Consider the following 16,154-nt stretch of genomic DNA (forward strand, 5'->3'; position numbering starts at 1 on the left):
CAGCATTATGTTTCTCAGCACTGTGCGGGCTGGAGCTGAGTGTGTTTTGTTTTGTGCAGAATTAAGCTTTAGATCATGTTGCAGATACATGATTGCCATGCATGGGGAGCAGGAAATAATGGTTTATTGATTGAAGCAGCAGTCAAAAACCCCATACTTAGGGAAAAAAATAAAAATTAAAAAAAATAATTAAAAAAGATTGAGGTGGTACATTGTCACATTTACACACACGTGAAGCTCTGTGTCCTGGCACAGGGTCCTAAGCAAAGAGAAATACCAGCAGCCCCAGAGCACTGTGAGATGGGGCAACACACTGCCTGCCACTGGATGAAGTGAGCATGGTAGGTCCAAAAATTATTAGAGAAAAAGGTTTAAATGGAAAAAAAAATCTCTCCAGGCTACTCAACACCATGCTGCTGCATCTTGCTGGAGGAGGGTTCATGAAGTGTGATAGGCATGAGAGATGTTTGCTCTGCCCCCTCCTTGGCCACCCTGCAGCCCTCCCTGGGGAGGTGGCGTGGGCAGCTGCTCCATGCCCCCCATCCCTCCCACACTGCTCTGCTTTGTAAAAATAAGTGGGTAGTTAAAAACCCACTTTATTGCTTCTGAACGATGTGAAGGCTCCTTGTCAGCTCTCCTGGCTCCTCCATGAATTGAAGACAGTATTTCTGTATTTCTAAATCAGCCGTGGATGCAAAAAATATTTCTACCCATATTTTATTCTATATATATATATATATTTTTTTTTTTTATTTGTGTGTGTGCTTCAAGTAGTTTACAAACAGGAAAGGAAAAAATCAACCCAAATGCTCTCGCAGTCTCCTGTGCGTTACTCGCTGGCAGGTGCTATAGACCAGTACTTGGGCAGGATCCAGGCGGCTGGGATTGTCAGAATAAAGAAGAGCAGCCTCAAAACAACCACAGAAATGCAGTACTCATCACAGGCAGGTCTGTCCCAGGCTGGATACCACTTGGAATCACCTGGAAAGAAAACAGATCACCGGGTTTTAGGTGTAACTGCGCTGAGGGCAACAAATTGAAGCAGAAACATCTGTGGTACTTACTAATGACTTTGTCACGCTCTGGGTTTCCTGGAGAGAGAAAAGAAGTGAATGTAAGCAGGCTTAGACATTGTGAATAATTTGATCTAAACAAAAGAGAATTAACTATGAGCCTGAAAATGGGCAGAGAAGAAATACAGCAATGGGAGCTGCATTTCTTACCAGAAACATGAACCTGTTGACTTCAGGAGAGCCCTGCAGCGGCTCTTGGGAATTTGCTGCAGAGAGCTTGGTCACATCTTACTGACTGTCCCCTGATAGTGGCTGGCATAGAGAGGACTCACCTCTCAGGCACAATTATATCACAAGAGGGCATGTGTGGTGTACGTCCTGCTGCCAATATGCCTGTTGTTGTCCTTACTGTTTATTTTATTATTTTATTTTATTTTATTTTATTTTATTTTATTTTATTTTATTTTATTTTATTTTATTTTATTTTATTTTATTTTATTTCATTTCATTTCATTTCATTTCATTTCATTTCATTTCATTTCATTTTTTCCCCAGTACTTATATTTAAGAACCGCAGTCTGTAGCTGATGTCAAACTATCCCATCCATCAGGAATCGCCTCTCCTTCTTGCAATGCTGGTGTTTTAACACTTTTAACATCCCTAAGCATCACTGCTATGGTGGCTTCTGATTGCACTTTTTTTTTTTTCATACTGTGTTTGGGACAACAGTATGCCTTCTGCCAGAGTCTTGTGTGTGCTCTTTCTGCGTGTGCCTGTGGAGGAGGGTGGGTTTTCTACTTACGACACAGGTTGTTGGCACACTGATCGCCCTTGCATTTGCTGCATGCTGCTCCCGTCTTGTAGGGGTGCCAGCCATAATTCCCTCTGTGAAGGAAAGTAACACTGCTCTGAACCTGCCATTAGCAGGATGCCAATTCCTCCTGCTCATTTGCTTTTGAGCTTGGGTTTTGCTTCACCTGCGTTGATGGGGAACAGTTTTTTGGGCTGCCCTCCCTGACCACCCCACTCCCCCCCACCCCTAGATGTACCCAAATTCCCTGCAGATGTGGCCAGGCTGCCAGCACCCATGGCAGGGCCTTCGTGCTCTGGCAGTGACCTTCATGCTCTGACCCAGTAGGGCTGGGCAGCTCAGGACCTAGGCAGGATCCTGTCTTCACATGCTGGGAGCTGAGGCTTGGCAGGCATTTTCAGAGCCTCCATGTCCCTGTGTGCCCAGGGCAGGATATGCAGGATGCAGGCAGTGCTGGATGTGAAACGGCCCCATTTCTTAGCAGGCCTTAGCAGGCCCATTTCTTAGCCTGTTTGCAGTGTGCTCACCCAGCTCCAAAGCCATCTCTAGTGGAAATTAGATGCTGGCATTGATTAGCTGGGAAAAGGTAGAAAGCTTCGTTCCCGTTTGTAGCCAATACGCATATGAAGGACCTCTGGATAAACTTTTGCCTTGAGCAGCCCCAGCTTTGTGAATCCAAGTCTGATAAAGCTCAGGCTGCAGCTGCAAGCACTGTACACTTTTACCCAAACCATTGACCTGAAAGTTTAATTCTGCAGGCAAATGTGTAAATATTTTTAGACTCTGGGTCTGTACCTTGGCAACTGTCTGCGGCCACGTTGGCACTGAGGAGCAAGGGAATAGTTTTCAAATGATCGCTTAAGTAGGCTCATTTCAGTATCTTACATTTTACCCTTTCTATCAGTGCCACTGCTTTTTGGCTACAACACATAGCCCCTGTTTAGTGAAAAAAGGCTGCTTGGATAGAGGTGTGGATCTTTCTCTGTTTCGGGGACCCATAAACACGCGAAAAACGGGCTGATCTGATCAAGCTGCACATTGTGGGAAGGAAGAAGGGGCAGGACCCAATCCCTGTGAAATATTTGTCATGGAAAAGCTTACGCCGGCCCGTAGTTGCAGATGAAGTGTGCTATATTGGTTCCCGAGAAGTACTGCACCGTGGGACAGAAGTGGACAGCACAGCCAACCTTGTAGCTTCGAGCCCAAACGATCTGAAAAGACAATCATGAACGCCAGTGAATGAATATCTGCTTTAACACCTGAAGCATGAGGGAAAAGCCCTGCTCTCCTCTGTGTCACACAGCAAGTGGGCTGAGGAGTGCTCCTTGGGCAAACTTTGCAGAGGAGAGCAGTAGTTTATCTCCCTGGAAAGTATTGAGCAGCCTCAGATCAAAATCCAACCCCTAGAGGCCCGTTTGTGAGCAGCCCTGCTGTCTGATAACCAAGGTTAACAATTGCAGGGTTGCGTGGCAGTGGCCGTCCCGTTCCTCTCTTTGTCCTTTCTCCTTGGGAATACTGGTTAGGAAAAAAAAGGTTAGGAAAAGTGATGCTTGCAGGAGCTGCAGCCATCTCCGTACGTGTTGGCAGCACTCAGCTGTAGCAGAAGTGCCCCATGTGTCCCAGCCTGATGTGGGGGCATTTCATCAGCCTTTGGCACAGCTCATAGTGCCACACAGAGGCTGTCTGACAGAGGGGGGACCTCATCCCACCACACACTGCAGCCCACAGCCACTGCCGCTTCCTGAGTTTAGGCTACTGCTTGGCTAAACCCGGTCATTTGATGGCTGTCCAGTTTTCTTCCTGGAAACAACACACAACTGAGGGATGTAAAAAAAAAAGGACTCTTTTCCTTTATAAAGTGGGGATGTAAGAACATCTCATGCATACAGGCACAAAAAATCACTACCGCACTTGGTTTGTTGAATCTTGGACAGAAATCTAGAATTCCTGTGTCCCAGTGGCAAGGCTGGTTCTTGGTTCAGGTGGAGAAGTTCCATGCCTACCTGTGTGTAATGGCCGCACACTCTTCTACAACTATTGGCAGTATAACTGTAGTGTTTGACCTCATTGTACCAGGAGGTGATGGCTCCTTTCACAGAAAATATCGAGACCGAGCCAGTCCAGATGTTTTCTCCAACAGAGGTAAACCTGGGGTGAGTCTGCCCTAGCTCTCTGAGGTACGTGTTATGTTTAAACTGGCATCTCTTCGCCCAAGCTTTCGCAGTCTTTGCCAAATCTGGATCCCAAGTCTGCAAGATAAAGACAAGAGAAAATGGCTTGGGTACTTAAGCAATGCGGTAATGCGGAGCAGCTTCTGAAGCAGCTGGGACTCAGAAGTGTATATGCCCTGGGCTAGTCTGGTTTTTGCTTCTGCTGAGACAATTCTGCATGATAAATTTGCTTGTAGGTTTGTGTCTACTGGGAATTTTGTCACTTGTTAAATGTAGGGAAGATTTTGGGGTGGTGGGCAATCATAGTTGATGCTTCAAATGTTAGCGCTGAATTTGTATTTGTGGAGTCACTCATGCGCTTGCTATTCAATCCTACAGAGAGCTGTTATTTAAACCATTGGATTATATAAATATCTTTTGTTTGCATCGGAGGTGTACCCAGATTCCTCTGGGTTTTCTTGTGCACTCAACCTGATTAAGCAAACACAGTGCTGTGCCTGCTAGAAACGCAGTGCCACCTCTGTGTGCCTGTAGCTCTTTTTTTTTTTTTTGTACTGAAAATTCCTTATTTGTCCTTCTATGTATGGATTAAAATCTCTCAGTTACTTCTGCAAATTACAGAACCACTAGAGAAGCTGTTTTGAATGTATCATTAATGGTGATAGAGGAAAAGGACTTGGAGGTTCTTAGATTTTTTGTCTGTTTTACATAATATAGCTTTTTGGTACTGATGATATATATGTACTGAAATAATATGTGTAAAGTTTATGCTCTTAGTAAGTAATAAAAATTTGTAAGATCACATGAAAACAGATCTGCAGAGATTTGCAACTATTTTCTAACCCATGTGTTCCAATTCTCCCTGTGGCAAACATTTGGGGTGGGAGTTTTCCTACAAAACTAACACACAAGTAATTTGCCTAGAAACACAGGATATGGAATATGAAAGGTAAGGTTGTGGACAGACCCCGGCCAGCTGCCTGGTTCATGAGGAGACTGGTTTGTGAGACTTACAGAAAGATTTTATGCTGCTGGATAACTAGGCAATAAAATAGCAGGTCAAATTCAGTATACAAAACTACAAGTAAAGGCACATGAGGAGGAAAAATAGTTTTGACTTAGTATTCATGACAGATTTGGAGCTGACTCTTACTGCTTGTAAATCTATGCTTAGCAGTAGTATAAAAGGCAAATAAAGTATTAGAAATTCCTCAAGAGGGACTGGAGAATGAACCCAAATATGTAAGTTCACCACTGAAGAAGTCCTGTTAAATACTGTGTGCAGTGCCTCGTCTTAAAAAGGGACACTAGAACTGGCAAGGGCACAGAGAATATGGGGGATTGTCAAATACTAAGGATGCTCTGTAGCTTTCTGCGGAGACAGCTGAATGTCTTGTGAAGTATGCAAGTAAGCAATGATTACTTGCTCTTTCCAGTACAAGGATCAGAGACTATCAAAGGAAGCTAGCAATTAGCAAGACCAAATCAAATGCAAGGAGATTTTTACATATCATGTAGTTAAGACTGCAATTTTGCTTCGAGATATTAAGGGTGATAGAAGCTTGCATAGGCTGAAAAAAAGTCATGCAAGAAAAACCCATCACAAGCCTTTAAAGAAAATGTAGCACCTCTCATTCAAGAGTTTCTGTATACTTTTCCTTCCAGGACTGCACGATCTTTGGTCTGAGCAGCTAAATTTACTCCTGTTTTCTAGCATTCTAATGCAAACATTTTATTTTATTTTTTTTTAACAAAATGCCAATAAATTAACATTTTGAGTAGTCTGACTTTTACATCGTTATCTGAACTTCCTTTCACAGAACTTATATCAGGCTGCAGTTGTGCATTTAGCTTCCTTTTCAGCTAAGCGGCACTGCTGGAGGGTTCAAAGTAATGACGTAAAGTGACTGGGTTTGCCTCCCCCAGCTATCTCTCTACCTATTCCTTACGTACTCCATTGAGCAAGCTGAGACCTATCCATGGCCTGCTCTGATATCCATTATGTTTATGGGAAGATCTGTTTTCCAGCCCAGCTACTGGTATCCCTACTCTCCAAACAGCACAGCAAAGGAAGATGAGGTGTCTATACGGGTGTCTAAAGGGGCAACCCCCTTTCTTCAATACAGATTCTAGATTGGAAGACACAAGGTGAGGTGCTAGATTTTCAATAAGCCATGTTGCCTTTCAGGAGCTTTCTAATGCCAAGCAGCTTCCCTGTATGAAAGCTGGACTAACATAAGGAAGATTACTGTCCCTCTTTGAAAAGGATAAATGAAACGCTGAGAACTGAACATTATGCATATTTTTTTGTAACGCAGTCCTTAGCTATTGGCTGAAGTTTAGAGCTGCAACCTGTCCCCAGACAAATAATCCTCTTCCAATTAATAAGACAGAACAGTACCGTGAAAATTAATTGCTTTTTTATTTCCTACAAAGAACTATCAGATATACATGGTCTGTTCTGAAAGTAGTCGGACTCTTTTTTTAAAAAAAAAAATATTCATGAGAATAGAACAAACAATTAGAGTTTTTCAAGGTAGCACCCTTCCACATCTACACACTGCTGCCAACGAGTTTTCCAGTTTTCGTACACCTCCAGGAACGCCTGGACCGGAATGCTGTTTAGCTCCCTCTTCACAGCCTCTTGAAGTGCTTCTACCGATGCGTGATGCTTCCCCTTGAGTGACGATTTTATTCTCGGGAAGAGGAAAAAGTCTGGTGGGGCCAAGTTGGGTCTGTAGGGGGGCTGAGGCAGCGTTGCCACCTTGTGCTGGGCAAGATACTCCACTACGCGGAACGCTGTGTGGCTCGGCGCGTTGTCATGGTGCAGCTGCCAATTGTTGACGATGGCTGGGTGGACACGAGCAATGCGTTTTCGCAGTCTTCTGAGGACTTCCACGTAAATTTTTCACTCGCGACACATTTTCGTTGGTCTTGCTGGTCGAAGGGCGTCCGGAGCGGTCGTCGTCTTCCACTCTTTCCCTACCTTCTCAGAACAGCTTGTGCCACTCAAAAACACACAATCTACCCATGGCAGCATCACCGTAGGCCTCCTTAATCATGTTGTGAGTCTCTTTGCCCTTTTTACCAAGTTTTACACAAAATTTGATCACGTATCACTGCTCCAGTAAACGCTCCATGATTCTCCATGATGAGGCGTTTCGACAGCTGTTCACAGTACAAGTGACCTGCTCTCTTCAACGGCCGACAGCTGACTGCCGATTTTTCCCAGCGTTCCCAATATCCCCCTCCACCAATCCAGCGCGGGCAGACCGCCTCTCGTCCGCCCGTTCGCCCAGGAAAAAGCCAGTCCTACTACTATCAGAACAGACCATATTCCAAAATGTACCAAAATCATTGACAGAAACAGAAAGGAAAGCACAGAGCAACTGGAGAGTAAGGTGGGCTAACTCAGCAGCACCATCTATGTTAATTTTCAAAGCAATCACAAACACCTCCTTACCATGCGAAACATATTGCTGGCTGGTGGATTCGTTTTGGATCGAAAGTTGTTGTGAGCACTCACGCAGTCTTCAATGAACTTTGGATCTTTAATGTCAGGCAAGGGATATTGTGCATATGCACGACAGCAGGCAAAGAGATCCAGTAAGAGCACCGCAGAAAAAAAAGATGTGATTTTCATAATTCTTCAATGCTCTCGGTATTTTTTCTTAAGTTTTTAAAAGAAATATCCCTTAGGTGGAGATAATGCTGCTAAGCAGTTTCTCTGTAGTCCTCTGGGATGTGGAAGCTCTTCAAAGTGTCAGAGCAACAGGAAGTGGAATTGCTTCACAAGGTACAGAACCATCTGACATCACCGCTGGCTGTCTGAGGGTAAGCTGTGGAACAAGCATCTGCCACGCATATTGCCAAGGGGTACTGCCACACTTAAATGTCTGCCTTTTCTTTGAATGCCTTCCATCCTGGTTGAATGCCAAGCCATTCTGTGGCCGCAGGTCTTATCTGAAGAGGTGCTGCGCAGCAACTTTGCTACAACCTCCGTCAATCATAAAAACTGTAGCTGTGACACAATACAGATCTGCTGTTCAGGTGCTTTTCCTACTGTGCAGCTTAGTTGTGCCAAGTGCAATTATTTTGTAGAATCTTTCTTCCATTTCAGAGTTACTCTAGGAATAAATGGAATTAGCAAAACTGCATATATTAAATTTTGTGTCCCCGCCAGGACAAAAACAAACAAACAAACAATAAAAATTGTTCCTAAGCAGCAGCTTGCTGTGGAACCCTCTAAGCTTCTAATTTGGTGTTTAGCAAAAGTATGACATTGAAATCCCAAGCATAAATGAGGGTGTTGATTCTCACCTTCACTAGCCACCTGTTTATCTAATAGGCTGAAGTTCTTGGAAGAGCTTTCTGTGCTCATGTGAGGAGAGAAGCTGTAGGATACCTTACTCCTGAGGTAAAATTCCAAGCCTGATCCCTTCCTGGGGCAGTAGGATGGGCAGTGCTGGGATTTGTATTCTCACCAGCTGTTCTACAAGCTGGTTGGAGCTGAATGTGTTTTGTTTTGTGCAGAAAGAGTTAAGCTTTAGATCATGTTGCAGATACATGATTGCCATGCATGGGGAGCAGGAAATAATGGTTTATTGATTGAAGCAGCAGTCAAAAACCCCATACTTAGGGAAAAAAAAAAAAAAAGATTGAGGTGGTACATAGTCACATTTACACACACGTGAAGCTCTGTGTCCTGGCACAGGGTCCTAAGCAAAGAGAAATACCAGCGGCCCCAGAGCACTGTGAGATGGGGCAACACACTGCCTGCCACTGGATGAAGTGAGCATGGTAGGTCCAAAAATTATTAGAGAAAAAGGTTTAAATGGAAAAAGAAATCTCTCCAGGCTACTCAACACCATGCTGCTGCATCTTGCTGGAGGAGGGTTCACGGAGTGTGATAGGCATGAGAGATGTTTGCTCTGCCCCCTCCTTGGCCACCCTGCAGCCCTCTTTGGGGAGGTGGCGTGGGCAGCTGCTCCATGCCCCCCATCCCTCCCACACTGCTCTGCTTTGTAAAAATAAGTGCGTAGTTTAAAACCCACTTTTTTGTTTCTGAACGATGTGAAGGCTCCTTGTCAGCTCTCCTGGCTCCTCCATGAATTGAAGACAGTATTTCTGTATTTCTAAATCAGCCATGGATGCAAACAATGTCTCCACCCATTTTTCTTTAATTTTATTTGTGTGTGTGTGTGTGTTCTTCAAGTAGTTTACAAACAGGAAAGGAAAAAATCAAGCCAAATGTTCTCACAGTCTCCTGTGCGTTACTCGCTGGCAGGTGCTATAGACCAGTACTTGGGCAGGATCCAGGCGGCTGGGATTGTCAGAATAAAGAAGAGCAGCCTCAAAACAACCACAGAAATGCAGTACTCATCACAGGCAGGTCTGTCCCAGGCTGGATACCACTTGGAATCACCTGGAAAGAAAACAGATCACCGGGTTTTAGGTGTAACTGCGCTGAGGGCAACAAATTGAAGCAGAAACATCTGTGGTACTTACTAATGACTTTGTCACGCTCTGGGTTTCCTGGAGAGAGAAAAGAAGTGAATGTAAGCAGGCTTAGACATTGTGAATAATTTGATCTAAACAAAAGAGAATTAACTATGAGCCTGACAATGGGCAGAGAAGAAATACAGCAATGGGAGCTGCATTTCTTACCAGAAACATGAACCTGTTGACTTCAGGAGAGCCCTGCAGCTGCTCTTGGGAATTTGCTGCAGAGAGCTTGGTCACATCTTACTGACTGTCCCCTGATAGTGGCTGGCATAGAGAGGACTCACCTCTCAGGTACAATTATATCACATGTGTGGGGTACGTCCTGCTGCCAATATGCCTGTTGTTGTCCTTACTGTTTATTATATTTATTTATTTATTTATTTATTTATTTATTTATTTATTTATTTATTTATTTTTCCCCAGTACTTATATTTAAGAACCGCAGTCTGTAGCTGATGTCAAACTATCCCATCCATCAGGAATCCCCTCTCCTTCTTGCGATGCTGGTGTTTTAACACCTTTAATATCCCTAAGCATCACTGCTATGGTGGCTTCTGATTGCACTTTTTTTTTTTCATACTGTGTTTGGGACAACAGTATGCCTTCTGCCAGAGTCTTGTGTGTGCTGTTTCTACGTGTGCCTGTGGAGGAGGGTGGGTTTTCTACTTACGACACAGGTTGTTGGCACACTGATCGCCCTTGCATTTGCTGCATGCTGCTCCCGTCTCGTAGGGGTGCCAGCCATAATTCCCTCTGTGAAGGAAAGTAACACTGCTCTGAACCTGCCATTAGCAGGATGCCAATTCCTCCTGCTCATTTGCTTTTGAGCTTGGGTTTTGCTTCACCTGCGTTGATGGGGAACAGTTTTTTGGGCTGCCCTCCCTGACCACCCCACTCCCCCCTAGCCCTAGATGTCCCCAAATTCCCTGCAGATGTGGCCAGGCTGCCAGCACCCATGGCAGGGCCTTCGTGCTCTGGCAGTGACCTTCATGCTCTGACCCAGTAGGGCTGGGCAGCTCAGAACCTAGGCAGGATCCTGTCTTCACATGCTGGGAGCTGAGGCTCGGCAGGCATTTTCAGAGCCTCCATGTCCCTGTGTGCCCAGGGCAGGATGTGCAGGATGCAGGCAGTGCTGGATGTGACACGGCCCCATTTCTTAGCAGGCCTTAGCAGGCCCATTTCTTAGCCTGTTTGCAGTGTGCTCACCCAGCTCCAAAGCCATCTCTAGTGGAAATTAGATGCTGGCATTGATTAGCTGGAAAAAGGTAGAAAGCATCCATCCCGGTTGTAGCCAATATGCATATGAAGGACCTCTGGATAAACTTTTGCCTTGAGCAGCCCCAGCTTTGTGAATCCAAGTCTGATAAAGCTCAGGCTGCAGCTGCAAGCACTGTACACTTTTACCCAAACCATTGACCTGAAAGTTTAATTCTGCAGGCAAATGTGTAAATATTTTTAGACTCTGGGTCTGTACCTTGGCAACTGTCTGCGGCCACGTTGGCACTGAGGAGCAAGGGAATAGTTTTCAAATGATCGCTTAAGTATGCTCATTTCAGTATCTTACATTTTACCCTTTCTATCAGTGCCACTGCTTTTTGGCTACAACACATAGCCCCTGTTTAGTGAAAAAAGGCTGCTTGGATAGAGGTGTGGATCTTTCTCTGTTTCGGGGACCCATAAACGCGTGAAAAACGGGCTGATCTGATCAAGCTGCACATTGTGGGAAGGAAGAAGGGGCAGGACCCAACCCCTGTGAAATATTTGTCATGGAAAAGCTTACGCTGGCCCGTAGTTGCAGATGAAGTGTGCTGCATTGGTTCCCGAGAAGTACTGCACCGTGGGACAGAAGTGGACAGCACAGCCAACCTTGTAGCTTCGAGCCCAAACGATCTGAAAAGACAAACATGAACGCCAGTGAATGAATATCTGCTTTAACACCTGAAGCATGAGGGAAAAGCCCTGCTCTCCTCTGTGTCACACAGCAAGTGGGCTGAGGAGTGCTCCTTGGGCAAACTTTGCAGAGGAGAGCAGTAGTTTATCTCCCTGGAAAGTATTGAGCAGCCTCAGATCAAAATCCAACCCCTAGAGGCCCGTTTGTGAGCAGCCCTGCTGTCTGATAACCAAGGTTAACAATTGCAGTGTTGCGTGGCAGTGGCCGTCCCGTTCCTCTCTTTGTCCTTTCTCCTTGGGAATACTGGTTAGGAAAAAAAAGGTTAGGAAAAGTGATGCTTGCAGGAGCTGCAGCCATCTCCGTGCGTGTTGGCAGCACTCAGCTGTAGCAGAAGTGCCCCATGTGTCCCAGCCTGATGTGGGGGCATTTCATCAGCCTTTGGCACAGCTCATAGTGCCACACAGAGGCTGTCTGACAGAGGGGGGACCTCATCCCACCACACACTGCAGCCCACAGCCACTGCCGCTTCCTGAGTTTAGGCTACTGCTTGGCTAAACCCGGTCATTTGATGGCTGTCCAGTTTTCTTCCTGGAAACAACACACAACTGAGGGATGTAAAAAAAAAGGACTCTTTTCCTTTATAAAGTGGGGATGTAAGAACATCTCATGCATACAGGCACAAAAAATCACTACCGCACTTGGTTTGTTGAATCTTGGACAGAAATCTAGAATTCCTGTGTCCCAGTGGCAAGGCTGGTTCTTGGTTCAGGTGGAGAAGTTCCATGCCTACCTGTGTGTAATGGCCGCACACTCTTTTACAACTATTGGCGGTATAACTGTAGTGTTTGACCTCATTGTACCAGGAGGTGATGGCTCCTTTCACAGAAAATATCGAGACCGAGCCAGTCCAGATGTTTTCTCCAACAGAGGTAAACCTGGGGTGAGTCTGCCCTGGCTCTCTGAGGTACGTGTTATGTTTAAACTGGCATCTCTTCGCCCAAGCTTTCGCAGTCTTTGCCAAATCTGGATCCCAAGTCTGCAAGATAAAGACAAGAGAAAATGGCTTGGGTACTTAAGCAATGCGGTAATGCGGAGCAGCTTCTGGAGCAGCTGGGACTCAGAAGTGTATATGCCATGGGCTAGTCTGGTTTTTGCTTCTGCTGACCCAATTCTGCATGGTAAATTTGCTTGTAGGTTTGTGTCTACTGGGAATTTTGTCACTTGTTAAATGTAGGGAAGATTTTGGGGTGGTGGGCAATCATAGTTGATGCTTCAAATGTTAGCGCTGAATTTGTATTTGTGGAGTCACTCATGCGCTTGCTATTCAATCCTACAGAGAGCTGTTATTTAAACCATTGGATTATATAAATATCTTTTGTTTGCATCGGAGGTGTACCCAGATTCCTCTGGGTTTTCTTGTGCACTCAACCTGATTAAGCAAACACAGTGCTGTGCCTGCTAGAAACGCAGTGCCACCTCTGTGTGCCTGTAGCTTTTTTTTTTTTTTTTGTACTGAAAATTCCTTATTTGTCCTTCTATGTATGGATTAAAATCTCTCAGTTACTTCTGCAAATTACGGAACCACTAGAGAAGCTGTTTTGAATGTATCATTAATGGTGATAGAGGAAAAGGACTTGGAGGTTCTTAGATTTTTTGTCTCTTTTACATAATATAGCTTTTTGGTACTGATGACATATATGTACTGAAATAATATGTGTAAAGTTTATGCTCTTAGTAAGTAATAAAAATTTGTAAGATCACATGAAAACAGATCTGCAGAGATTTGCAATTATTTTCTAACCCATGTCTTCCAATTCTCCCTGTGGCAAACATTTGGGGTGTGAGTTTTCCTACAAAACTAACACACAAGTAATTTGCCTAGAAACACAGGATATGGAATATGAAAGGTAAGGCTGGGGGCAGAGGGTCTTAATTGAAGTGAATAGCTGATAATTCCTTAGATGATAGCTTTTAAATAGGATGAACAAAATCTGGTGTTTTTCACAAGTTGTCTTCCACTCCTAGCATTTCTGCAAGTCAAGACAGAGGCTGCAGTTTACATTCTGGCAATGCTGTGAGCTCACAAGAAGAAGACCACAATGAAAGCTGTGTGACAGTGATTGGTGGATCTTAGTGCTCTGCAGTCTTGTTTTTCAGATTCTGCTTAAGAGTCTGCACCCTTATTTTCTCCTTCATCCTGTAGCAGTGTTAATAATAACAGCTCAGTGTAAAGGTACTTTTCCTTTTTTGTACAAATGCTTCATCTGGCTGAAAAAGCAATGGGCAGAGATTTATAATCTGGAATGGTCTTTAGTTTAAGTGTAGTTTTATTCATAGTTTGCTTACAAAACCATATTTACCCAAAAAGATTGCAATCAAGTGCATGAGTAAAAAAGCACAGGAAAGGGAGGTTTGCCTATAAATATCTGTGCTGTTTGGGAAAATAGTAATTGGAGGTGGGTGGTTTTTCAGGAACCATTTTTCAGTTTTAGTTTTGTAACTCAGACGAGTTTTTCATTGATTTAGGGAAGGAAAACTAATTGTATGACTGGTGAAAAGTGATTCAGGAGCAGTCACTGCTGTGAAAGCCTTGATAAAAGCAGTGAGGATCTTTCTGCTGGTTTGGAACAGACCTAGACAGTACTTTGGGGGACTGTGAAGGGCGAATGGGAAGAAGGGTTCACATTTGTCTGGTTGAAAAAAAAAAAAAAAAGTAGATCATTATTTTTAACAGCTGTGTTACTACTGTAGCTGTTGGGGCTTTGTCACTTGTACTTAAAGGAGTTTCTGTCTAGTATTTTCTTTTTAAAAAATATTTTTTCTAAAAGGTGGAAATGCCTTGAGTTCATATTCTTCACTTTTACGTATCTAGGTGAAGAGTTATCTACAGGAAACAAAAGTTTCTTTTTTCTCCTTATCTTGAAAACAAGTCATCTTCTTTTCCTCTTTTTTGAAGTGCTTTAGTTGGTTAAAAATTAATATACATGTGGTTTTCAATACTTTTAATTTCATAAAAGATTTGATCATACATTTTACTGCTTTCTCCACGTAAAATTATTCCTGTGAGAGGTCATACTCAAGACTGTTTTTGTTGGTGGTGGTGTTTTGGATTTTTTTTTCAGTGCTTTAAATGAAAGCTACCATGATTTTACTTCTTCTTTTATTTGTAATGACTCTTATTTGTTTATTCGCTCTTTTTTTCCACAAATTTCAGATCTACTTTTCAAAAAGATAAAGCAATGTTCACTGGAAATCTGGGGCCAACACTGGAGAGGTTTCCTAATGCCCCACTAAAGAAATCTGAAATAAAAAACACAGCAGAAGAGAAACTAAATTGTTTCCTGTCAGCAGCTTGCTAGCTGCTTGCCTACACCCCCCTAACAGGCACTTCTTTTCTGGTGTTTGAGAGCTAGAAATGTAAATGGAGCTGGTTTTGAACTTTGTTTTAGGTGTTGCTAACTGTGAATGGGGTTATGTCCTCTTCTGGTGGTGGCCATGTGGGATGATGAGAGGGAAGCAAGAGGAAAGGCCAGCATTAGGGCAATCATTATGGTCCAGGTGAAAGACCTCTGCACGTTATCCCAAGAAGAAACCTTTAGCATTAAAGGTTTCAAGCATTACCCAACCAAAGCACAAAAGGAGGTGGCTGTTACAAGAGGCAGCTCCCAAGCTTCTGGAATTGAACAATGCCTCCCAGATCAGGCAGAGATGAACTTCACAACCCATAAGCCAACCTTGTGCATGCATTTACAGCTTCCCAAGTGCCACAGACCATCTTAAACATGAGGTGGCTACTTGCAGAGGCTGGGCTATGTTTTGAATCATGACAGATTATCTTTTGCATTGATGACTGCAGAGACAGGCACTGTGGTGCAGGACCTGATGCCTTCAGCCCCCAGTGTTGCCGCACTTGTTGCATTTGTTTTGTCTTCCTCTACAGCCCGGTGCCTAGGAACCACTGCTAATAGCTCTCTGCTGGCTCAGGCCGTGAGAGATTTGCAGAGAAAGCTAAATCAGAGCTCTTCAAAGCCTTTTGGCAATGTTCTCCGCCCTCGCCAACTCTAGTATGAAAGGTTGTGCTGAGGTCTGCACATAAATCACACCCCGGGCTGCGATGCCTTGGAATGAGGAGGCTTTTCACAGCACCAGCTACAGCACCAGGTTGGGGGTTGAAATCTCGAGTTTCAGATAAAGAAACTGAGCCAGGCAAAACTATACACGTACCCAACCGTATAAAGCCATCTGATAATCAGAGCCTTATCTGCTGTAAAAAGGAATTGCTGCTATGACTCCAGGAGACAGTTTCTTTTTTTTTTTTTTTTTTTTTTTTTAACATTTGATTACAGAAATCATCTTTAAGAACTGCAAAAACCACAATGATCAGTGCTGCCCGCTTGCACGTAAGCAGTGAAGATCCCCTTACCATGTAGAGCATGTCGCTGGCTGGTGGGCTCACTTCAGACCGGAATTTGTTATGCTCTGTCACACATTTCTCAATAAACTCAGCATCTCCAATATCAGGCAATGTCTGTGGTGTATAGGAGCCAGCAGAAAGGCAGAAACGCAGTAAAGCCAGCACGCAAGTGAAAAATCTGCTCATCATGATTCTCAGCCTCTGTTCTTCCAGCTTTAAGAGCAGAATAGTTCAGCTGAATAAAGTGGGTTTGGCTCCACTGGCAGCGTTTTGCTTCGAAGGCTTGTGGGCTGGACTTATCTTAGCCATGGTAATTGAATATGGCATTTGTCACAGGAAATGAGTCAT

The 16,154-nt window shown here is 44.0% G+C and overlaps 2 protein-coding genes across 2 annotated transcripts; both read right to left on the reverse strand.

Annotated features, from left to right (window-relative positions):
• Positions 1-829: 829 nt before the first annotated feature.
• LOC311221977 (glioma pathogenesis-related protein 1-like) lies at positions 830-7,639 on the reverse strand (the record flags this gene model as incomplete). Its single annotated transcript, XM_084306022.1, has 6 exons — positions 830-981; positions 1,065-1,091; positions 1,817-1,899; positions 2,927-3,036; positions 3,829-4,074; positions 7,460-7,639. 6 exons carry the CDS (start codon positions 7,637-7,639, stop codon positions 830-832), a joined length of 798 nt encoding a protein of 265 aa, XP_084162148.1.
• Positions 7,640-9,247: 1,608 nt separating this feature from the next.
• On the reverse strand, positions 9,248-15,995 carry LOC311222515 (glioma pathogenesis-related protein 1-like; the record flags this gene model as incomplete). Its single annotated transcript, XM_084306851.1, has 6 exons — positions 9,248-9,421; positions 9,505-9,531; positions 10,172-10,254; positions 11,282-11,391; positions 12,183-12,428; positions 15,816-15,995. The coding sequence occupies 6 exons, from the start codon at positions 15,993-15,995 to the stop codon at positions 9,270-9,272; spliced, it is 798 nt and encodes a 265-aa protein (XP_084162977.1). The 3' UTR covers positions 9,248-9,269.
• Positions 15,996-16,154: the final 159 nt, after the last annotated feature.

Source organism: Netta rufina (assembly GCF_964035555.1).
Source record: "Netta rufina genome assembly, chromosome: 1".
Taxonomy (NCBI): domain Eukaryota; kingdom Metazoa; phylum Chordata; class Aves; order Anseriformes; family Anatidae; genus Netta; species Netta rufina.